The sequence below is a fragment of the Cavia porcellus genome, unplaced genomic scaffold (assembly GCF_034190915.1).
Source record: "Cavia porcellus strain 051 isolate PalLab524CR breed Dunkin Hartley unplaced genomic scaffold, mCavPor4.1 scaffold_8, whole genome shotgun sequence".
In the NCBI taxonomy this organism is placed as follows: domain Eukaryota; kingdom Metazoa; phylum Chordata; class Mammalia; order Rodentia; family Caviidae; genus Cavia; species Cavia porcellus.
This window is the reverse complement of record NW_026947491.1, coordinates 60,816,948-60,842,243: the sequence shown is the minus strand read 5'-3', so window position 1 is coordinate 60,842,243 and position 25,296 is coordinate 60,816,948. Positions and strand designations below refer to the sequence as shown.

At 38.9% G+C, this 25,296-nt stretch overlaps 1 protein-coding gene across 1 annotated transcript; it reads left to right on the top strand.

Moving 5' to 3' along the window:
- The first annotated feature begins 12,626 nt into the window (after positions 1 to 12,626).
- LOC100727425 (interleukin-22-like) lies at positions 12,627 to 17,369 on the top strand. The gene is made up of 5 exons (XM_003475938.2): positions 12,627 to 12,847; positions 13,248 to 13,313; positions 13,413 to 13,556; positions 14,432 to 14,497; positions 16,805 to 17,369. The coding sequence occupies exons 1-5, from the start codon at positions 12,668 to 12,670 to the stop codon at positions 16,901 to 16,903; spliced, it is 555 nt and encodes a 184-aa protein (XP_003475986.2). The 5' UTR covers positions 12,627 to 12,667; the 3' UTR covers positions 16,904 to 17,369.
- The last annotated feature ends 7,927 nt before the right edge of the window (positions 17,370 to 25,296 follow it).

Here is a 25,296-nt window from a genome sequence, read left to right as displayed (position 1 = left end):
AAGACATTCTCCAGTTTTCCTGTAAACAAGGCAATATAGGGACAGTAACTTGACTGTTTGAAAAGTCTTTTCTATAAATGTAGTTTAGTTTTGATAGATAACTCTTACAGCCAAAAATGGGGAACATAATTGTGAAACACACAAGAGGGAAAGCTGTACATCTTTTAAATATGCACATTGGTACAGAGCTGAGACAGTGGAGGTAAAGATAAAGTTTGGTCTAGTTCTGCCTAGAAGAATGTAGAAATGCTATTTGCATTGAAAAGCTGTGCTTTGGGGAATAACTGAATCTTCTCATTCTCTCAAAGGCTAAATTCTCCCTAAACTGCTATGTGTCTCTCTGCTGAATTGACCTAATTAGTCTCTAAAGATCTTCCTGCTGTTTATTTTCAATGTAACAGTCCAAGTAAACCAGAAACCAAATTAAAGTAAACAAAAACAAAAACAAAACAAGCAAACAAATGCCAACGTCATTACATTGGGCAGTTTCCTGTTTTACACGGGGCTTAATTTCATATAGACAACAAATCTCAAGCTCTCAAAGGCCAGGAATTCAGTTCAGTGTTATAAGTGCCTCCCTGGCAAGCAGAAGGTTGAGAGTTCAATCCCTATATCCAAAACAAACAAACAAACAAAATCTCAAGCTCTCTTCATGGTACCTGCCCTTTCCTCACTTCATTTCCTGTCATCTTCATCCCCTCCTCTCTGCTTCAGACACACAGCCTCCTTCATGGTTCTGACCCACATTAGTCTTGATCCTGCCTAGGAGGCTTTGCACCCTCTGTTTCCTATGTCCAGTGCAATCTTCCCTTGAGAGCTCTGAGGTCATTCCTTCCCTTCATTCAGATTGCTGCTCAAATGTTCTGACTTTGAAAGACCTGCCTGATCATCCTATCCAGGTGTCTCCTCCCCTCTCCTGCATGCATTCCATCCCATTATCACCCTGAGTTTTCCTTATTGTGTGTATGCCTTGTTATTTTTCTGCATTGACCATCATTTAGTTTTCCATGTGTGCTTATTGGGTGCTAACTTTAAGCCATGAGTTTGCTGTTGAACATTACACAAATTCCCTCACTTCATGGTACTTATATTCTATTGTATGTGTAATTATATCACACAGTGAGAAGTGCTGTGAAGAAACACAAAGACATGAGAGATTATGTTAGATCAGGGAAGGACTTGGAGGAGGAAATTGCTGAGCAGAGTGAGAGCACAAGCCATATAATTGTCAGGTATTAGAATAAGAGGCATACCTTGAGATGGAGCAAATTTGGTGTGTTGAGGAGAGAGTAAAGAGATTGAGGTGGAGCTGTAAAGAGTGCGTACAGCTGGTGATTGATGACAAGGGCAGGACTGGAGCAAGTCAGCTCGGAGAATGATGAGCTCCCCTGACAATCAAGTTGCTCCAGCCCAGAGAACACCAACCCCAAGGCAATCCAAGCAATAGCATACTGGGCAAAAGTATATCACCTGGCTTTATCTTGCTATTTGTATTAATAAACATCACTACAGTGATTAAGCAGCTCTTTTCTTCCCATTGGGAAATACATGGTCTCTTGACCTCAGCTTTCATCTTTTTCTTTATCCTCTTTCTTTATTCTTCTCATTCTCTCATAGTCCTCTCCAACCACCCAAGAACATCTAGAGCTGCAGAGGAAGGCAACAATTGGTGTTAAACAGGGACAGGGCAAGAAAATATGGTGCAAGGAGATACTTCTCATTTGGTGCACAAAAGAGAGGAGAAGTGCATTTGTAGTGATCAATATTCATCACTTGAATACACTGATCATGACATTTTCAGGTGTTAAACTTGTGCAAAAACAGGTCGAGTAGTGATAAAGAGAGAAATAGGCTTAAGAGACACCAGAGAAAAATAAACAGGCTTAAGAGAAGTCAAAGAACAGGCTTAAGAGACTCTAGAGAGAGAAGCAGGTGTAAGAGAAATGAAAAGGAGAAATATACTTCAAGAAACAAAAGGGAAAGATGTGTGGTGCTTTTATCACTTAAGAGACATGGGGGGGCACAGAGACTTAAGAACCATAGGTGTATATGGGTATATGTAGAAATGTTGTTGACTGCTTGAGTCTTGCATTTACTTTCTTTTGTGGATTTGCATCAGGAAGTGCTTCAGCGGTCATAGATTTGTTAAAAGGATCACAAAGGATTTGACTGGAAGCACTATTTTAAAATGAAGACTCAAGAAGAAACAAGACAGTTGGCCCGCAACCACCCTGACAGAGTTGAAGCCCTTTGATCTTGCTCAATTAGATAAAGAAGGAGCAATGCTTAACGGTAAGGGATCCAGAAGCAGCAGTTTCTGCTTCCTCAATTCAAGGAAATTTTACTACATTACAGGCTAATTCGGCCCTTCTTAAACCTGAGTCATCTTTTAAGTAAATTGTTCAACAATTGGCCTTTAAGAATGCAAATACATGGACTTCTGGGAGAACGTGGCAGATAGATAAGAGCAGCTATGGAGGCTCTCTGAGATACTCCGCTTAGAATCCAGGAATGGTGCGGTATGAGGAGTCCTAAGCAAGGGGAGATATACCCTGCTGATCCAGGAAAGAACTAAGCTGAGAGAAACCAACAGGAAATGCAATCCCAGTGCTATAACAGGAACAGATAAAATCTCATCATGGAAGCTGGAACCCGTGCCACTGGAAGCTGCGATTTGAATTTCCTGCTGCCACTGTTGCGTCCAATCCACATGGCAGGGAGAGAGATGCGTGAAAGCTCTGAGAGTGGGAATTGGTGAACGGAGTTGAGAGTGGGACTGGCAGGGAGCCCTGCATCAACCTGCAGTGAGTGAGGGGAAAGGAGACCCTTCCATAGAGTAGGAGGCTCCAGCAAAGAATATCCTGGGACAGGGCAGACTAGCCAGATCAGAATGCTGCAGTGACTTTAGTTACATATTCCCCTCTCAAGCGGGATTGGTGCAGAGCACTTGGTCTGGTTGATGCTGCTGACTAAGACCCTGTAGGCTAGCCCAAACCAGGTCCAGGACCTGGCAGTGCACCCTAGCAGTGAAGCCTTCAGTAGGCTGATGGACCTGGAGGGGTGGGCCCAGCAAAAGCTGCCCAGGTCTGTGTCTCCCTAGTGCACTGCAGTGGGTGGGAACACCTAGCCAGTGGATTCAAACAAACTGTAACCGACAAAGAAAAAAATGGGCCTCCTATATATGCTTGTATGGAAGGAACAACAAGTATGGGAACAGGGAGCAACAAGAAAGGGTCCTCAGTCCCCAATCCTGAGAACAATGATCCAGGAAAGGTAAATGCAAAGAGGGACAGAAAACATGCAATATCAGACACAGCAATAGACATAAAGTGATATCTCCGGAGCCTCATAGATGAGTTCAAAAGTGAAGTATTTAACTAAATAAAGCAAGATATAAGTAGAATAGTAAAAGAAATGCTAAGCACCACCTAAGAAAAAACAGATGGTGGAATGGAAGAACAGAAAAAAAGGGGAAAATTGTTTGATGGAGAAAATAGAGAAAACATAGAATATGTGAAGCAGGTTCAAAGAGATTACCAGGAAACTAAAAACTCTATTGAAAGCTGGGATAACAGCTTGAAAGAAACTAAGGATAGATTATCTGAACTGGAGGGCAAATTTGTAATGTGGGAGCATGAAATGAAAAACTTTTAAAAATAACAAGAAAACAAACAGCAATAATACAAAGGCTAGCAGATGATAAGAGGATCTATAACTTAAGAATTAAGAACATAAAAGAAGAAGTAGGGACACAAACAAATGAACTACAAAAGCTATTCACATAAATAATCCAAGAGAATTCCCCTAATTTAGCAAAAGGTAAAGATACACAGATGTATGAAGCATACAGGACCCCAGCCACCTACAACCCAAACAGAGCTACACCCAGGCATGTAATAATCAAAATTTCAGAAATCCAATATAAGAACAGAATATTAAAAGCCGTTAGAGACAAGAAACAGCTCACTTACAAGGGAACACCCATCAGAATTACAGCAGACTTCTCGGCACAAAACATTAAATCATGAAGAGTGTGGGGGGAAATAATTCAAGCTTTGAAAGATAATACCCTCCAGCCAAGATTGATATATCCTGCACAACTGTCCCTAGAAATTGATGGAAAAACAAGGTGCTTCCAGGATAAAGAGGAACTAGGGGAATTTGCAACCACCAATTCAACTCTACAGAGAATACTGCAGGATATTGTACAAAAGGAAAATACCAAGGTTCCAGAAACAGTGGCAAAGAGGCCACAATGAACAGAGCAGAAAGCGAAATGAAGAAGACAAACTGACAACAAACGACAGAAAAAGAGCTCAACAGAAATGAGGCAGAGAAGGTTGTATGGTAGGAACAGCCATTTTGGAGAAAACAAGACATCATAATAGCTAGTGCTGGTTTAATATCATTTTGTTTTGAAGTCCTGTCAAGCTTTTGTTCTTCTGTCTCTATTGGTTTTAACAGGTTGTATCTTATTGGATTTTATTATATGTGATAACATAAACAAAAACTTTTATAGACAGGGAGATTATACAGAAAACATTGTTCATTTTCTGTTAGTTGGTTCTAAATACCCTGTAATACTGTCATTCTCTTGAATGGTTTTACATTGTCTTGATATGTTTGATGCTACAGTATACAAAGTTACACTCAAAGATTTCAAGGAAAGAGACACTATGGTAACTATTTTTATGTCAGCATATCTTATGGTGAAACACTGTTTTGCTTAAATGGTTATGTTTTGACCTGTGCTGTTTTGTTGTTATGCCCTCTTTTATCTCAATCTCATTTTTTTAATTATTTATTTTTTTATTTTTATCTTTTTAAGGGAAAAGTAAATTAAAAATAGCAGGATATATATTATAGTAACCCACTTTGATTTCCTTTTAACTTGATTTGAAACCTTGTATTGCCCTTACTATCTTGTTTTGACTGATTTTCCCCTATTCTGCTTTGCTTGATAATACCAAGTTTGAAAGTATAGGCAACAACTGTGAAGACAATAAGATTCATTGTGACGCTCATTCTGGTTGACTATTATCTTCTTTTAAAGTCTTGTAATGTCTCCAATGTTTTGGTTTTACTCTTTACTATTTTGTTCAATTTTATTATAACTGATGATATAGGCAATTCTTTTTAAGATAGCAAGAGGCATTATGTTAACCATTGTTGATCACCTTGTATTTTGCTTTTACATCATGTACTATGGCCATCCTTTTGATTTGACTGATGCTATTCTGTTATGTCACATTTGGTTTTACTCTCTTCAAAAAAAAAGTAATAAGAACTGTGGGAGTAATAAAACCCAAAATGTGTAATTATCATTGTACAAAAGAGAGGAAAAGAAAGTGCTCTAAAGGATATAACTGTATGTATATTTAAGTGTATAAGATAGATAACCATATTACTAAGTTTTGCTGGATCATTGAACAGAACTGTTCTATCTATTAACTAGAGATTTCCTACTGTTTATTTTTCTGAAATTCTGTATAACTTGTACCCTTTTTCTGTTTTTTTTTCTTTTCTCCTTAAATAAAAATCTAAAAAAAAAAAATTCAAATACATGGTATAGCTCAAGGAGAGCTTTCCTGGGATAGCCAGGCCCTTCTTGGCTTGGTAACGTGGGCAGCTTGCAGGGACGGACTCACAGTGTGGAGGTGGTTCTTGTATGCCACTGTGGGAGGTGGTAGAGGGGCACAGGGACAAAAACAATGCCAGCATTTCCTCCTGCCTGCTGTGGGGAGAAAGCCACTGGGGCAAGGCTTGCCCTCAGCACAGGGAAGGCAGGATGCTCCTCTGGCAGCCTGAGCCTCCTGGAATCTCTCCACTCTCATGCACTCAAAGTGTGTGCAGTGGTGGAGACACCTCATGGCTCAGACACCCTGGAGCACAGGAGTCTCCAGAGGCCAGAGCAGGAGCAACAACTGGAGTGTCCAGGCCTGAAGTCAGCCAGTGGAGGCAGAGTCTGTGAGCCTCTCCTTCCCTTCTGCCAAGGACTTGTTCCTGCCTTGTGCTGCCAGAGGCAGCCCAGGACTTCTTGGGGGACTCATCTTCTTGTTGCTGCCTTCAATGGAACCTGTGTTCATATAATACACAGTTAGCTACTGTGTGTGTGTCTTCAAAGAAATAACTAAATGAGGGTTCAAGAAACCCTTCTTGCAAAAATATTTTGAAAGCAATAAAGTAGATATTGTATAGAATGAAATATTTTTAGTTTAGTTTATTGGGTTGTAAAAATTTGAAAATAACAGCAGAATTAGTACAATTATACTTCTCTTAAAACTTAGAACATTGCTCTCTAGCACAATGACAGCTGGTTTAAGTAACCCAAATTTTTGGTATTTATCTACTTTGCAGAACATACATAGCCTTTGAATTAGCACAGTGACAAAGAAAAGTGAAAAAGGGCCTTTTCTGAGGATTGACATCTGTGATATTTTGAAACCAAATCATCTCAGAATTGGAATGATGCTTGATTATTCATAGTTTTAAAAGTTCAACACAGTCATCAGAATATAGGAAGTTAGTGTGCTGGGCCTGTAATTTTCCTATCAAAGACTGGAATGTTCTTAAAAAGTACTCTAGGACACAAAGAGTTTTAAATGTGGGTTTTTAACTTGATATTTTATTTTATTCTATTTTATTTTACTGATACAGAGTCTCTCTTTGTAGTTCAGGTTGGCCTTGAGCTGACTATGTAATTCAGGCTGGTTTTGAACTGATGGTGATCCTATGGTATCAGCCTTCCTAGTGCTGGGATTAGAGATCCGTACCACTAAGAATAGCTAAATAGGAATTTTTAAAAGTAGGGTTTTAAATATATGTAGATCATGTAAAATGAGTGTGAGAAGCTTTAATAATCTGAAACTGGTTAGAAGACTGAGGTAAAATATTCACTGACGCAAAATATTCACTGACGTAATGATCTATGCCTTTGAGTCTCTGGCAGCTCAAGCAAGTATGAGTTATAATTTGTTGCACCTATTTATTAGCCAAAATAGTTAATGAGAAGAGAGAGTGGGATGAACCTGTGGACTTCTAAGATAATGCTAAAAGATATATTTCAGGAAACAAATGCTAAATTCTGTTTGTGCCAGGGTAGTATGAAATTTGCATAACTTTCTTCATCTTTTGAACTGATCTCTACCCCATATTCTTAGAGCTCAAAATAGAGTCAATTACACTATGAGACATTTCCATGGGAAGAGTTTCTCTTTTAAGATAAGGTGCAGTACTACAGGGCAAGGTCAGTTCTCGGGCAGAAGGGAAGAGTGACCATGGTTGACAAGTGTCTTTGTGGGCAGGGTATAGTGGAGGGAGCAGGGCATGGGAAAGAGTTGCTCTGAGTTCCATCAGGGGCAGCTTAGAGCAGAACTGAGAAATAAATAAAGTTCATGTTTGGAAACCTGACCTCTGAGGTTTATTTTTTGTTTTTGCTGGTACCTCTCCTTCCTGCTACTGAGCTGGAAAATAAGCATTTATTCTTCAGTTCTCTCTCTGGGTATGAGAAACCAGAAGTCTCTTTCTCAAGCCTTTTGGGTATCATTCATACCAAGCTGAGAGTGACTACCCACAGCTCAACATATGTTTTCCTTACAAAGTAACAAGGAATTAAACTGAATTCCCAACACCCCAGGGAGAACATTTTGAAACACATTGCCTGTGCTTTTCCTTAATAAAATATTAAGGAGTGAGGTCCAAAACTCAAAGACAAAAGCAAATAAACCAATAGAACAAAATGGAGAACTCAAAAACAGTAACATTTATATGAGAGAAGTTCCCACGTGATACAAGTCTCATCCTCTCAGACGCTATTGGGACTACTGACTCACCATTTGAAGAATTACAAAACTATAGTCTATCTTCCATCCATATGTTAAAAAATTATGAAAAATAAAATCAAAGAATAAATGGAAGGTGAATTATAAGTATATCCTTGTGATGAAGGAAGGGAGGTTTTTAAAAGTCTTCAAAAGTAGAAAACAAAGATAATGATTTAGATGACATGCAAATTAATTTTCTATGCAACAAATACAAAGGTAATAGCAAAGGCAGTAGATAGAACACAAATTTGGGAAAGAGTTTGTTATATCTTGATGAAAATGGGGAGTGATATCTAAAAACTACAGGGAATCCTTACAAATCAACAAGAACAACAAAAGAGCAAAATCCCTTAGAAAGATGAAAAACGAGTGAAAGTTGTCAATTTGTTAAAAAGTGGCTACAAGTAGCTATGATATATGGCAAAAAATGTAAGTTGAAATAATAATGAGACAAAATTTTTAATCACTAACAGCTAAATTAAAACTGTATAATGCCATCTATGGTAGTGCAAACAGAAAACTCGGTCCATTTACATGAGTGAGTAGATTCATAGTGTCTTTTCACAAAACAATCTGGTAGTACTCAGAAAAAATGCATAAATTTATCTTCATAATCTGTGTATCTACTTGTGGGTAAATATTCTAAAAAATTCTCAAGAAATACCGTGAAAAGCACTTGAATCACGTTGCTTGGTGTTGTCTGTTTAGAGGACCATTTTAGGAGACCGTTAGGGGCCGATCAAGAAGAAAAGGGATGTATAAAATGTGGTCACTGTCTGAAGTGCAGAGTAGAACCAACGGCTACACATAGGATCCAGACTGTACATATATCGCAAGAACATAGCGCTGTGTGGAAATCTAAGCAGATATTGTCTATGAAGCACAATAATTTAAAAGCACTTAATACTACCTTGTATAGATTGCGTATATATTCAAAACTACATACTAAAGATATGCATAGGAGAGCCATGATCTTTGGCACATGTAGGGATATGATAGGTGTTTGGTGGGGAGGGAAAATTGTGGGTGCGCATATGCATGCATGCATGCACACACACACACACACACACACACACACACACACACACACTTCTAAGGAAAAATGGTCATATATACTGGGCTGAGAAGTTTGAAGAATATAAACCTTGTTACCTAAGAAACAAAAAACAGCTTTTTCCTATAAAAATTTATATTTTGGGAATGTATTCCATTTGTGGTTTTCCAAGTATCAGGCAATGAATTTGGAAATGAATTAGGTGCCAGGAACATTTTAAAAAATTTTTTATTTAAGGAGAAAAAGAAAAAAAAAACAAAAAAAGGGTACAAGTTACACAGAATTTCAAAAAAATAAACAGTAATTATCACTAGTTAATAGATTACATATTGTCATCTTAGAAAAAGTTGTTCAAGTGATAAAATTAAAGCATATAAAGTGGACATTCAAACAATGAGACTGCAAACAGTTCTGTTCAATGATCCAACAAAAACTCAGTAATATGATTATCTATCTCATACGCTTAAATATACATGCAGTTATATCCTCCTTTAGAGCACTTTCTTTTCCTCTTTTGTATAATGACAATTACACATTTTGAGTTTTATTACTCCCACAGTTCTTATTACTTTTTTTTGGAAGAGAATAAAACCAAATGTGACATAATAAAACAGAGTCAAATCAAAAGGATGGTCATAGTACATGATGTAAAAACAGAATACAAGGTGATCAACAATGGTTACCTTTATGCCTCTTGCTATCTTAAAAAGAATTGCCTATATCATCAGTTATAATAAAATTGAACAAAACAGTAAAGAACAAAACCAATAAAAACAAAACATTGGAGACATTACAAGACTTCAAAAGAAGGTTATGTAAACCTAGGACTAATTTCACTATGAACCACTCATTTTTAGAAAGACATTCCTTAAGTGATGAATATGCCTATGTGCAGAGCTGGGCAGAAGTCTAGCCCCAAGGTAAGATAATGGAGGCAACAAACACAAAATTAAGGAAGAGATGCTAAGATTTACATTGCTTTTAATAACTCATTAGGCAAGTATAGGTCCAAGTGAAGAATCAGCCAGTGCTTTTCAGCCAAAGCAGCCTCTGTGAGAAGATCAGCCTTGGGTGCAGTCTGGGAGTGTGGTGCTGGGGCAGTGCTTCAAGGGGTTCAGCTTTGGAGGAGACTTAAACATTCACAAGGAAGCAGACCTGAATTTATCACATGTCTCTGGAATCTCTTTTCACAGGAGCAGTAGTACTTTATATTCTTGTCTAATACCAAATAGTTTTGAGACTGTTGCTATAACTGTTGAAATGTACAGATAGCTCCAGAGATTTTCATGTTAGTGAGATCCAGTCAAGCTCATGAAAACGTAAGATCTTGGATTCATTAACACATTCTGATTAATGGTTGCTCTACTGGGGATGTAATAGATGAGAGATATATTGCTGCTATGAAGGAGTATGTTGCAATTTTCTGGCATTTTATTTTTATTTTCACAGTTATGTATTCACTACTGAAGTTGTTAAGTAGGAGCAGATCAAACCCCAGGTTTAGAAGTACTGTTAAGGGAGTTCCCAGATCACCTCTCTGGTCCCAAAGGTAGTAAATTATTGAAATGCACAAATCTATTTGTTCATCCAATACATTGCTACTCTACCTTTCCTAATATTGTACCACTTTTGTAAGTGCTGGAGCTTCAAGGTGAAGAGATAGAGACTTCCCTCACATACATGTAATTCAGCCATGTCAAAATGTGTTTTCCCATGGATGCCGAGTTCCGTATCCTCATCAGTTTCTCAGACAAGCTAGCAAAAGCCTATTTAACTCACCAAATAGTTGAAATCTAGTGTTAACATTATTATGCTGAGCTCTGTATAACTTAGACAAAAATTACCATACAACAGAAAAGCAGAAAAGAATGAGCTTCTTCATCTCTTTTGGGATCGTGAAAAACTTTAAACAAGTGTTTGAAGCATTTCAAAGAGGTCCAGGGATTTGTTTTACTTTGTTTAAATTTAGAAGGATTTTATTTTACTTTTAATTGAAAATAAATGTGTATGTTTATGGTGTGTAATACATATATATGTATATATATATATATATGTTATATCAAGCAAATTAACATGTCTTCACATAATTTTTTTTTTGTCTTTTTCATTTTTATTGGTACCGGGGATCGAACTCACAACTGCCTGCTTGCAAGGCAGGCGCTTACGCCACTGAGCTAAATCCCCAGCCCCCACATAATTTTGTTAACGGGATACAATATTTATGCTTTGAGAAATTTATATCCATAATATATTGTTGTTCAGTACTGTTGACAGATTTCTTGAAGGTAATTTTTCCTTTTGTGAAATTGTGTATTCTATGATCCGTATATCCACAATCTCCTGCCTCATTTGCGGAAAACCACTATCCTATGCTGCTTTACAGTTTCACATGTTTTGATTCCAAAAATCTATGGGATCAAACAGTTTTCTTTTCCACTTTTCCTTTCTTCTAAGGTCTCCTCAAATGGTCAGTGTCCTCATACTATTCTAAATCTTTGGTTAGGGACCTCTCTCAGTTCTGTGTCAACTCTCCTATGGTCAAGATTTTACAATTGTTGGAATCCAGATTTTAATTAATTAAGTGGAAAAAATCTGCGGAAACTATTTTGTGCTAATTCACACTGGCAGTGGTGACGAGCATTTTGACAGTTACACTGGCTCTCTTCTCTCACTTCTAGGGAAGTTTTCCAGTCTAGTTTTAGTATTTAATTGGGAACCAATATATTTTTTAAATATTTAAAATCAATAAGAAATCACTGTATTCTCAGCTTCTCTTTACTGGATGTCCACATAGATAATAAATGAAATTATAAGATTGTGTGGAACTGGTCTTTTGGTATTTGAATGTTACTTAAAATTAGTATAGATAAAATTTCAAAATGAATTACCATTCAAAAGATATTGTTGTACTAAAAATATATATTGAGAATGGTGATTAGTTTACTTAGTATTCGTAGCTCTAACCTTAATCTGACATTGGTCACACTTCCATAATTAAAATTTTATATTCACAACTATATACACTTACTATGATCACTTAGAATCTGAATGGGAAAAAAACAGCTCCTAGAGTAGCCACCAGGGTCATTTTAAAAACACAAATGTAGTTTGGGATTCAATATTCATATTCAGATTAGAATGTGAGATAAAATTACTTAAAATTTTAGAATGCTCTCCAAGGTGTCAATGGGTGTTACTGGGAAGCAGTGGACATGACAGGAGACCTCTGTTTCTGGTCACTCTAAGCAGACAGGAGTCTATCAAGCCGGTAGGAAAATGTGTCTGTGGCCAACATGCTGACTCAGTTACCAGAGAAGATCAAAGAATAATGAAGTAAATCTGGAGTTGACTAAGGCAGAGCATTTGTTTTCTTTGAAAAATATGTAGGGTGTAGAAAATTTCTGGGACTTACTGGCCAAGACACTTTCTGGCTCCTAATAGTGACGTATCAGGGAAACACTCGCATCTCAAGGTGGGAGAGACAGGAGGTGGTGTTTTGTGGGCTCCTGTGGTGGTTAGGTAGTTCTCAGAAGCCAGTACTGGAAATTAGATAATTGCTGATGTCATAATTTTCACAACACAAAAAGCTTGAGGTCCCGAGGGCTATAAAAGCGGCCGCGTCTACCACCCCATCACAAGCAGAATCACCGACTCAGGTGAGTAGTTCAGCAACCCGAGCAATGGGTCCGTTTGGTGTGAACCTGCTTGAGTGATGTTGGCTTTCTCTCTTGTTCTCTTGCTACCAGGTTGTCCTTCCCAGCTGTCGGTCACTCACTTCAAGTTGTCTGCAATGGCTGCCCTGCAGAAATCTGCGAGCTCTTCCCTGATGGGGACTGTGGCTGCCAGCTGTGTCCTTCTTATTGCCCTGGCACTGCAGGGAGGAGCAGGCGTGCCTGTGGGCGCCCACTGCAGGCTCCACAACTTCCAGGAGCCCTACATCACCAACTATACCTTCATGCTCGCCAAGGAGGTGCTCTTCTCAATCTTGCTTGTTCTCTTCTCTACTTGGGAGCTAAGTAGCTCTTAAAATTTTCTTTGGTGCATTCTGAGCTCTTTAGGAACCCATCATTTATGTCCACAGATAATTCTCTGCATCTCTCCAAAATCACTTTGAGGATTTCATTTTTATCAGATTTCTTTTGGTTTCTGCCTTCAGAACACATATTGAGGTTTTCCAGAAGAGCCTCTTAGTGGTCATTAAATTACAGTATTAATTTATCCTTTATTCTTCTGTACAATGATGTGAACTCATGCACGTATGTGAATTCTGGCTTAACTTATTCTGAGGTTGCTCTGGAAAGAGGAGAAGGCACATACAGGGTTCTCTTCTCTTGCTTCTATGTCCAGGCAGTTAGTGTTCTCTTTTGCAGGCCAGCCTTGAGGATAACAACACAGATGTCCGTCTCATTGGGGACAAACTGTTCCAAGGAGTCAATGTAAGCTATTGTTCTGAGCAGGTCACTGGTTATCTGTAATGGTGGAAGGGTCTCTGGGTATCCCACAGTGTGACACCTGCTTCTTCCATTCCCTTGCAGATTAGAGATCGCTGCTATCTGATGAAACAGGTGCTGAACTTCACTCTTGAAGAAGTGCTGCTCCCCCAATCAGATCGATTTCAGCCCTACATGGAGCAGGTGGTGCCCTTCCTGGCTGACCTCAGCAGAAAGCTCAGCCTATGTGTAAGTCCTTCTTTTAGGTCACATCCATCCTGTGTGAGACCTCCCTGCTTCTCCCATTTAGAGACCATTCAGTCAACTCCTTGGCCCTTCTGCTTGGTCCTTATGTTGGGTGTAATAAAGGCCTCAGGAGCACTGTTTTCATGATTCATTTGGAATAGCTGAGTCTTCACTTTTTCACTAACTGAGGCACATTTTGTGTTTATAGTCGTGGTAGGTGTCTGTCAGAGATATGGTTTTCTTTGTGGAGAGCAAGGAAGTGAGGTTGCATATGATGAACAACATCCTTGGGCCATAATGCAAAATGTTTTGATGTAGGATTATTTTTTTTTAGTTGATCGGAGGGAAGAGTAAACATAGAGTGTAGGAAAGAAAGAGAGGAATGGGAAGGGCTAGTCATGGTAGGTGGAAAAAGATTACTCTGCTTTCTATGTAATGGGAAGCATGAGAACTCAGTGCCTCTGAATGCTGAAAACTATGAAGAATTTTGGAGTAGAGTGGGCAGAGAAGGTGACCCAGCAATCGGTACCATTCCACATAAAATATTTTGCAGTTTGGAGACATTTCTTGTTCTCAGCACACAATTTTGGCATGGTAAGATTAGTGATTTACTTCTGCCAGAATTGGCATTATCTATTTGATTCTTGCCATTGATTTGAACCTCAGTAGGATTTCCCAGATTTGAAGAGCGCAAGGCTCTTTGTAGTGTCTGGATTTTGGTTTCTGAGATAATCTAGGTCACTAGTGGAATCTAGGTCATCGTGGGTGAGTTTACTGAAAGCTTCCACTCCAGGTGCATTGTCATGTGTTTCAGATGAGGCTGGGGTTGCTAATGCATCCACAAAACCAAAAGACTTACTTTTTCTTTCATATTGTAGCATATCAGCGGTGACAACCAGCATATCCAGAGGAATGTGCAACAGCTGAAGGACACAGTGAAAAAGGTAATACTGACAAATATTTGCAATATTTCTATCAGTAGGGGATTGACTTCTTTTTCCTTCTGGTGGCAGAGCCAGGGCTGAAATGCAGGTGCCCTGTGTTAGATTTTGCGTTGGTAATTCTTTGAGGAATTTCAGATTCATATTGACCTGTATAATTTGAAAAAACACTTGCTCATAAGTGGAAACATATCTGGGTTAAAATTCTGTTTAAGCGATTTGTCAAACTATATTTAGATATTCTAAAACTGGAAAAAGTCAACGTAGAATAGTATTGAAAATGTTGGTATTTTGTATAAGATAAACTTGTGGAATAGTGGGTCCATGATACTCCTTTTTATAATACAATACCTAGTAATTACTGATTTCAATTTAAAATCAGAAGGAGACAACGATGAATTTCTTTTCTACGGTTGTCAGCAGAGTGAAATTATTAGTCATGGATTTATCATAGTGAAATGGAGGTCAGAACCAGGAACTCTTATTTTCTTCCTCATCTTTTTCACCTTCTTTTCTACAATGTGTCCTTCTTCCTTCCTCAACAAATCCCCATGAGCTCTTATGTCTGAGGGTGACTGCACATATCTGCAGTGAATGGTACCATTCTGTGGCCTATGGGGGAGAAGAACAGCAGTAGCAGGTTCAATTAGCAACTATGAGTCATCCTCAACCTAGAGTAGTGGCAGCAGTGGGGCCAGAGACAGTGATCGTATTTGCCTGCCAGGTAACTGAATACTGACTGATAGGAAGGCTCTGTCTAGTTGATGGAATTCTCACTTTATGCCCGTAGCCTCAATTCTCCCTTTACTTTCTTAATTTTGATAAGTGTTCCTGAGCATAATGTAATGAACATGGCTACTCTTCTTTGATTACTGTAGGCTTTGTAGTTTTTCACTGCAGAAATGCATCCTCTTGTAGAGCTACTACCTAGACACAGAGAGCTGAATGTTAGCATGCCAGAGATAAGAACTCCTTTGTACTTCTGATTTTAAAAGATCTCTGATGTCAGCTTATTGTGTCATCTTTAGAACAGTGAAGGGTGAAAGAGAATAATCTCATAGTATATCAGATTTGTGTGGGAAAAGAAACTTTTTTCCCTTTAATCCCTTAGCTTTCATTTTGACAATGGGTTTCCACGTGCAAGAGTAATTTTGCTTTTTCCTGTAGCTCCCCAAAAATAACCAAGTAAACAAACAAAAAACAGACGTGAGCAAGGAATGCTCTTTAGAGAAAGTTCAAGGTGGGAACAAGTGGTCAGAGCTGTCTGGAACAACCGGCCAGTTGTGGGAGGTGCAGATTCTCTGTCAGAGGAGGTGAAAGCATAGGACAGGCTGTCATAGCATGCATGGAAGGTGGGAAAACAGGACGTGTTATGAAATTCTTATTTTGTCTTTCGAGTTTTTGAGATATAAACTGCTATCTTTTCAAAAGTCAAAATAAATATGGAGAGGAATGAAGGAGGAAAGTAGGAAGAGAAAGTATAAATGCAGAGAAAATACTAATAGAATAATCCAGAGCCAGTTTCATAGGGTAAATGAATTTAGTATGACAGCAGTTTGGACTTGATTTGCGTTTTCTCCCATTGAGTTTGAGAGCTTCATCTCTGCTTGGGAGGAGGATGAAAGAAGGGCATTAGGAAGTAGGCCTGGAAGTCACTCATTTAAACACCTAAAAAGAGCATAGCTGTCATTTTTCTCACAATGTGAAAACTTGCTTTTGGTCCTCTTCTTTGTCCTGAAAGTAGGAACAGGAAAATCCCAAATGCAAGGTAATATGTGTGGCTTTGATTCAGGCTTCTGAGTTAAGTTGTTGTCAATAACTGGCCACGGACAGTGGTGGGTGATGTGGCCTGGCCTGCCACACTGCGGGGAGAAATTCAGGATTCCCTGATGCTAACACAGACGCAATCAGTTTGGTCTGATTAGGAAAGGGCAGCTCTCTGCCTCATTTTCCTTCCACTCCACTGTTATTTATTTTTAGTGACCAGCAAGAGTTAGATAATTTTTTAGTCATAATATGATGCTTTGACTTTGCATACATTGTCAACTAATTAACACACCTATCAATAGCTAACGTGACATTAATATACCATGCCTGTTGGTGTCTTCTCAGTCTAGAGAGTCACGATATTAAGGACTTCGGCAAATCATATAGTTTATAGTTTTCTAATTAAGTATCATTAATCTTTTGTAAAAGTTATTTCCTGGTTTCTGTCTTCAGCAATTAATTCATGCTTCCTTTCACTAACTTGCTCATTTTTAAAAGACAAAGCGTAAAGACTCAGATACATCTGTGTTCTTATTTTCACAGCTTGGAGAGAGTGGAGAGATCAAAGCAATTGGCGAGGTGGATTTGCTGTTTATGGCCCTGAAAAATTCCTGTGTCCCAAAGAGTAAAGCTGGAAAATGAAGGAACCCTTCTCATCTGTTAAAAATAAGAATGTCAAAAGGATTTTTTTACTAAATGAAAATGGGAAGGCAAGCTCAATTTTTGGATGAATTTCACACAAAGAAAAAGAATCCAAATTTGCTTTTTCCATAATACCAGAAGGTAAACCTTGTAAACATAGAGGTTCACTGATAATATTTAATGGTTAACTGGTGTTTTATACAAAAAAAAATTTTAAAGTAATTATCTCTTTCCACAAAACATTATTTGTCATTCCTTTAGAAAAAAATCTTAACTTCATTTCCATAATCAATATTTTATGTTTACAACTTTATTTATTATTATAAGTATGCATTTTATTTATTCCATTTTATTAATATGGGTTTATTTATAGAGCTATTATTCATATTGCTATGTGAGTATATGCCAATATTAATATTTATGATAATAATTATGGAAATATAATGTTCATTTGAGGTCAATAAACACATGTGCATTATAAGATTTCTAGCTTTGTGATTTGTCTTGCTCAATATCATCAATGCCATCATCATCTCACAATCATTCTCTTGACTTTATAAGCTTGATTCCAGAAGATGAGGTAGCTATCTGTGTCATACAGAGGAAGTTTTGATCTGAAATGGCCCCCAAAGCCCAAGTGTTACTGTCGATGTCTCAAGGCCAATGCTACTGGGAGGCAGAGGAGCTACTAGGATTTGAGCTCTAGTGGGAGTGCCCACTATCTTGGGCACTTTTCTCACTGCTGAAAAAAAATATCCAACACCTGTAAATTAAGGAGGGAAGGTTTATTGTAGTTCACAGTTTCCAGAGATTTCAGGTCCTGTTTGTCTGGCTTCAAGGCAGGGTGACACAGCACAGGGGCACGGCAGAGGAGAAACAGTTCATGGCGAACAAAAAGCCAAAAAGCAATGGAGTACAATGAATCAAATGCCAACAGCAACCCACTCTTTCTGCCCCTTATATTCAATGCAGGCTTCATATCCTTCCTTAGAGCAGGTAGCACTCATATCATGTTTGGGGCTCCCCATTATCCTGTTCCAGTAGAATACCAAACCAATCAGTGGACTAATTTAGTCGTCACACACTCTTAATCCTAGCATCACACACCCTAGATCCAGCCAACTCTGAGAAGCTTCACCTATGATCGCATGAAGCTTTGGAGGGACAACTACTGACAAGCTAAATCAGTGATTTTTGGGAGTGTGACATAAAGGGGATAGTGAGACCTTAGCCTCTTCCATTCTCCCTTATTTTTATATCCCCAGTAAGAGACGAGCAACTTTGCTTTGTCAGCTTTCTGCACCATCATGTAAGGTGGTGCCGCAAGCTTAAATGCAATGAGCCAACTGAACATCCAACAAAGCTCCAAAACTGAGAGTACAAATTTGTTGGTCCTACTTCTATGTTATTGAGATAGAATATTGAGTTTCATGTGTCCGCATTTCACAGATGAGAAAACCAGATCAAAGATAGGTTGAGAAGCATTTTCTAAGGTCGAGGAAGGTCTGCTTTCAAGGCTCTCTGCTGTGATGCCTAAATAGATGTATTATGTTAATTATTCATATAATTCTGAAGGAAAAAGGCAGGACATTGGTTAAAAACCTATCTACATTGTTGGCAGGCTGTAGAAAAATTAGCAAGTAAAGTTACTTAGGAGAAATATATGTAGCCATTTTTGTAGCAAGTACATTTTTTAGTTGTAAATGAAAGTTATTAGGTAAGGCATTCTTCAGTTTCCTTATAAACAAGGCAATAAAGGAACAGGGAATCTGACTGTTTGAAGAGCTTTTCCTATGAGTGTAGTTTAGTTCTGTAGACAACTCGTATAGCTGAAAATGGGCAATGTATTGTGAAATACACAAGAGGGAAAGCTGTACATCTTTTAAATATGCACATTGGTACAGAGACAGTGGAGGTAAAGATAAACTTTGGCCTATTTCTGTCTAGAAGAATGTAGAAATGGTACTTGCATTTAAAGCTGTACTTCGGGGGACAAGGTTTAAAGAAATTGTAAGTTTTCATAGAAAGTCAAAGTCCATATCACATGGCAGAAGCAAAATGCCTAAGGTTTTCTCTTTCTAAAGAAGGTGGAGTCAGGACTTTATTCCCCAAGACACTCCCAAGTGGTTTCACCATTCTGGCAGGATCGAATCAAGCCTGGTGGGGAGACAGAGCACAGGAAGAGCCTGCGGGTTAACTGTGGATCACTTTGGCAACGTGGAGTCAATACTTGTGGGTCTGATGCTGAATTAGGTAAGATACTCATACTGAGTATCTTAGGAGACTTAGAACTACAATTGTTTCTGCCATAAGATATTTGAGACCTTCTCCTCTCCTCTTTCAAATCGGTACCAGAGCAATGGTATGAACAAAATTTTACCTTATATTTGTTTTTGGAAATCTTTTAAAATCTGAGTCATAACTTTAGGAATATGTATCTCTAAAATTGGAAAGTTTTTCCAGGAGAGTTATCAAACCTTTCTAGGATTCCAGATAAATTTCAGAAACAGCTAGAGTCAGCCTTGGTTTCTTTTTCCCCAACTCTGCACATTAAATGTGTGGGAAATCCCCTCTGCTTTTAACTCCAAAACAGTGGCTGAGTCTTCTCATTCTCTCAAAGGCAAAATTTTCCCTAAGCCTCTATTATCTTTTTACTGAATTGTCTTAATTAGTCTCTAAACATCCTCCTGCTGTTTATTTTCAATCCAATTGTTCAAGAAAACTAAAAACAAAGCACAACCAAACAAAAACAAAAACAAAACAAGCACACAAAAACTAAGGCCATTACATTGGACACTCTCCTGTTTTCCCAGTGGCTTACCTTCACATGGAGAACAAAATTTCAAGGTCTCATGGTCCCTGCCCTTTTCTCATTTCATTTTGTACCATCCTCATCTCCTCCTCTCTGCTTCAGCCACACAGCCTCCGGGATGGTCCTGACCCACATCAGTCTTGCTTCTGCCTAGGAGGCTTTCATCCTCTGTTCCCTATGTCCAGAGCAATCTTCCCTCCAAGGCTCTGAGGTCATTCCTTCTCTTCATTCAGATTGCTGTTCAAATGTTCCTGTCTTTGAAAGACCTGCCTGATCATCCTATCAAATTGTTTCCTCAGATCTCCTCCATGAATTCCATCCCATCACCACATTCAGGTTTCATTACTGTGTATCCCTGTCAATTACCTGCTTTGCCCATGCACTTAGTTTTCAGTGTGTGCTTATTGGGTGCTAACTTTAAACCATGAGTTTGCTTTTGAACATCCCAAATTCCCTCACTTCACCGAACTTATATTCTATTGTACCTGTAATGATGTCACACACTGAGTAGTGCTGTGAAGAAACACAAGGACATGAGAAATTATGTTAGATAGGAGATCAGGGAAGGCTTTTGGAGGAGGAAATGGCTGAGCAGAGTGAGAGCATGAGCCATATGACTGTCTGGGAATATGGCAAGAGATAAACGGTGAGATGGGGCAAATTTGACATGTTCTAGAAAGAACAAAGGGATTGAGAGTGGGCCATGGTGAATAGGGGAAAGCTGAACTGGACTGGGTTTTGTTCTAAAACTGATGAGAAGCCACTGAAGGGGAATAAACACCAGGAATAGTGGATGTGGCTCATTTTGTTAAGATAGCAGTAGCTTCTGTTGAAGGCCTGTTGCCAGGTCAGGCAAGAGTCTATAAACAAAGTGAAGAAATGTCACCAAAGAAAGCTGATCTGTGACCATTACTGTGATATTCACATAGTAATGGGTGTGGGTTGTCTGTCAATCAAAAGTTATGTGTGGCTCATATTCACTAAATTGGAAAAGGAATTTAGTTGTGATTTTTCATCTATAGTTTATTATATGGTAGAATGTAGTGCTCTGTATATGAATTGAAAAGACTGAGATTTGCTTTTATTCTGAAGGAGGTTAGGAGTTTAAAATTAGAGTAAATACACTTAAATTAAATGAGGGGAATGAGAGGATAGTAAGAGTTAAAGACCAAAGTCTTATTATCTCTGAGGAGACTGTAGTCACTGAATTTCTCTTTAAAATCTGCTTTTGACTGGGTGTGATTTTGTATGCTGTAATCCCACCTCCCAGGAGCCTAAGATGGACTGCAGCAAGTTTGATACCAGCCTGGGCTACAGAGTGGCGTCAAGACCAGCCTGAACTACAGAGGTTGACTCTGTCTCAACAAAGCGTAAGCAAGCAAGCAACCAACCAACCAAACAATCTGCTCTAAAGAAATGTTCTTTGTTGGACAGCAAGGTGGAGAAGGCTGAAAAGACTGATCTGGGCCCCCCATTGCTACATTGTGGGGTTAGGTGGATGGATTGTAAGAGGACCAAGGCATTTCAGGGATCACCTTGCAATATCCCTTTGCCAGTGGTCTCATTAATGGATAATTGCATCAACTCCAGAGAGGCAGCATCATCAGCTTTTCTTTTCTACAGGAAGGAGGGTTTAAGTCACTATGAAAGATATTCTCACTGAGGTGCTGGCAGAGGGCGAAGTGAAAATGGAATGGTGGAGAGAGGAGCAATCTGTGATTATTAGGGTTTGTGAACAGCTGTAAAAGCAGAAGTATATCAATATACTTTTGTTAGTTGTCCTTTCTTCTTCCGTTCTCTTATATGAAGAATAGTGTATTTTAGTGTTCAGATTCGAATACGACCGCATTTAATTATATAGTAGTTGATGATACGCTGTTTCCTATTTTGGGTGCTATATTTTCACTTGATCCAAGACAAGAATGGATGCTGAGATAATGTGCCTGCCTGGCCCTCTGGTTTCATATTTGGTTCTTTGCCACTCAGGGAGACTGACCTATGAGTTTTCGTACATACATGCTTGCTCTCTGGCTTTTCATTGCATTTGACTAACAGAAAAAAGTTAGGGCAGGAAATGGAAAGGTGGGAGAATCGGGCCAAAGTATGGTTTCCCTGGAGTCTTCCTGCATGTTGCTATGGTTTACTGTACATTTTTGTGAAAAGCTAAAGCCCCCATGTGGCCTTTCTCCAAATAGCTCTCTTTACTCCCAGCACTGGCTCTGATTGGGCTTCCAGCTATAGTTAGCCTATGACGCTGTAGGGCTTTTTGTTGATTTCCTTAGACTCGCACTTTAAAAACAATCTCTGGTTAAACTCTTCCTCATTACCTATGCACTCTCCTCCTTTCCATTCCTCTTCTCAATGCATCCGCTAGCAGGTTGGAGACTGAGACTTTAGATAAAGTTACTTACAGGCAATAAATAAATCCAGTTTTGGGCATGTTTGAGTTGGGTGCACATTTTTGATCCTGTACAAAAGCAAGGTGAGAAACAACATTTTGGTTTCTAAAATTAAAGCACTTTATATTTAATAAAAATATTCCTTATTTCTCCAGTTAAGTTTCTACAAAGGGAAACAGAGATGTTTAGGTCAATCTGCAGGATACATACAGAGAACCAAAGATCTCTTCTCTCCGGGGCCCCCGCTGTGAGTGCTCTTTTCTCCAGCTGCTTGGCCTAGTGTTTGGGAAGCTTGGTTTAAATCAGGATCCTGTGCCCCCTAGAGGATCACGGGGTTATTGGACCTGAATAATTTTGAGTTCTCTCAATCTTGTGTTTGTTTCTCCATGTGGCTCTTTTTACTCTTCTTTCTTTGTTATTGTTGCTAAAGATGTTTGGGGTGGCCATATGTGTCTCTGCTAGCTAGTCACAGTCACTTCTTTAGTTTGTATGGCATTTAGCTGCCTGAAGTCATTGTCTGCATCCTGCATCTTATTTTAGCAATTATGTGTACAGTTTAATCCCAAAACCACCAAGAAACTGACCTGGTGTACTCTTACTTGTAGGTGCTGCTTCTTCTGGAAGTCCAGAAGATGTGAGCTACTTTTGATTCCCTTTTTTTTTTTATCGGTACCAGGGATTGAACTCACAACTGCCTGCTTGCAAGTGTTACTGTCTAGGAACAATCACTGTTCTGGAATCGTATGAAGCTGACATTGCTGTTTTCCTTAATGATGCCCTAAGAAACTCCAGTTTGATTTAGTTCAGGAAACAACTATTTTTTAAGCCATGGGTTATATAAGATCCTGTAATGGGATTATGAAAACACATCGTTAGGTGATATGTGGATGTTGTCCTCAGGGAGCCCACGGTCTTGTAAGGAAGATAAACACACACTGTGTGTTAGGACACAAGTGGACTGAAATGTGACACAGGAAAGTTACCAACACTATGGTGACTGCCAGTGGGGAAGGCAGAAAAGATTCCCTTGGAACTGAATGTTTGAAGCGTAGAGATGATTTTCATAGATTCCAACGTCAGCTGCTTTGTGAAATGTACCGTTTTTCTTTCCCTTTGCAATCTAGCAGAAGTTAATTGCCACATCTTTAGAACTCTCTCAGCATAATTTACATCTTTTTTGCATTTTTCACAAGACAGTTTAATTATTTGCTATGTGTTTATTGCAAGAGCTTTTCAAGGACAGAAACTGTTGCCTACGTTTGTGTTCCTGGGGCCTAAATATGCCTGGTACGTTTAATAAATACTTGGGACAAAGGATTCAGCAGTGCTCTGAGCCCACACAGCTGGGCTCCTGGAACAGAGTGCTCAGGAGAAGGCCAGAGGCGCGGGGTGGCTGCAGCATAGATTGTGTGAGCAGACACAGTGGGACATGATTCAGCAGTTGGTAGCATTAATTCTATACAATTCTCTATTTTTTGTCTCTGCAACTCAGTTAGCAAGGAACTCAGGAAAAGGTAGTGGAGTGGACTGACAAGATTTTGGCTCATAGCATAGTGCAGTCCCTAATCCACTGCAGGATGAGATTGTGGCATCAATGCCTCATGCTTAGCTTTTTCTCTTTTGAATTTGAGTAGCTGACTTCCATGAGTACTTCCCACCATCCAATGCTAAGCAAGGAATATGGGAAAGCTGATGCTGTGATAGAGTGGGATTCATGTAAAGGGTTAAATACAAATGAATTACTTAATTTCGGACATAACCAGGCAAGAAATCTTACCTCAGGGAGGAACATTCAAGCTGCAGGAGAACCACGTATGGCCTGCCTGGATTCTCTGGCTGATAACCACTGACATATAAAGGCCGTTGGAAACCCTCCCCTCCCTGTCTAAAGCCATGCTAGCACCATCCTGAATTCTCTCTCCATTGTTTTGCCAGACTCTCCATGCTTCCTCTCCAGATGGTAGTTCCAGTGCACTGGGTTGTAGATCCAGAATGTGAAAGATCAACTCTTTAGAGTCTCCTAATCTTTAAACTGTAGATTCCTCATTCCTTAAAGTGAGCAGAATGATATTTACCTTCAGAAACCCTCCCCTCCCTGTCTAAAGCCATGCTAGCACCATCCTGAATTCTCTCTCCATTGTTTTGCCAGACTCTCCATGCTTCCTCTCCAGATGGTAGTTCCAGTGCACTGGGTTGTAGATCCAGAATGTGAAAGATCAACTCTTCAGAGTCTCCTAATCTTTAAACTGTAGATTCCTCATTCCTTAAAGTGAGCAGAATGATATTTACCTTCATGGGAGAATTAAATCACTTGATCTTAGTGAGAAATGGAATTTTCTCGCTTGAATCTTAAAGATATTCAGAAAAGGGGAAATGATGCAATACCCCAGGTGTGGGACCAGGGATGTCCCCAAAATAAATCCAACCTGGGCAGACTTTGCCTCACTTATGATTGGCTAGAGTGGTTCCTATGCTTATGACAACCAGTGACTAAAATTAAGAATATAAGAACATCTTAGTACAGTGCAAATCTTGCAAATATTTTATGTCTTGTGGACTGGGTAGAGTCTCTATTGATTATTCTTTCTCTTTCCTTTTTTTGTCTCTTCCTCTTTTTCTTCTCCTCTGTTATCTGCTCACCCCTTCTTGACTCTTAGTTTAAAGTATAAAGGCCCTTTTTAGCTTGTGGGCCTTACAAAACCATAATATGAGCCAGATTTGGTTCATAGTTTGCTGACTTTTGGCTTAGATCATTCAGTTCATGTCTTGCACTAAACACATTGGCTCCGGGCAAAATCTTGCTAGCAGGATTAAAGAGGAATCATTTTGTGGGAAACTGATAAGATCTGTAATGAATGACAGAGTGGTAAATGTATTCAGGACTGAATGTGATCCAGGGTTCACAAAAATTGCATTAAAGTTTTGTGACTAGTAAACTATAACCAATGACTACGTGTTATTTCACCTTGTTAGCCATTTTAAAAATAGGTTTTATTTTTAGAACATTTATTTAGATTTAGTAAAATTGAGCAGAAGGTACAGACATTTCTCTTATGTCTCCCTCCCCAACATAGCAACCACCATCATCAACATTTCCCAATATACAGTAATATATTTGTTCCATTGCTGCTCACCATTTTTGATGACCCTGATTTTCATTCTTATTGTTATAGTAGAAAATG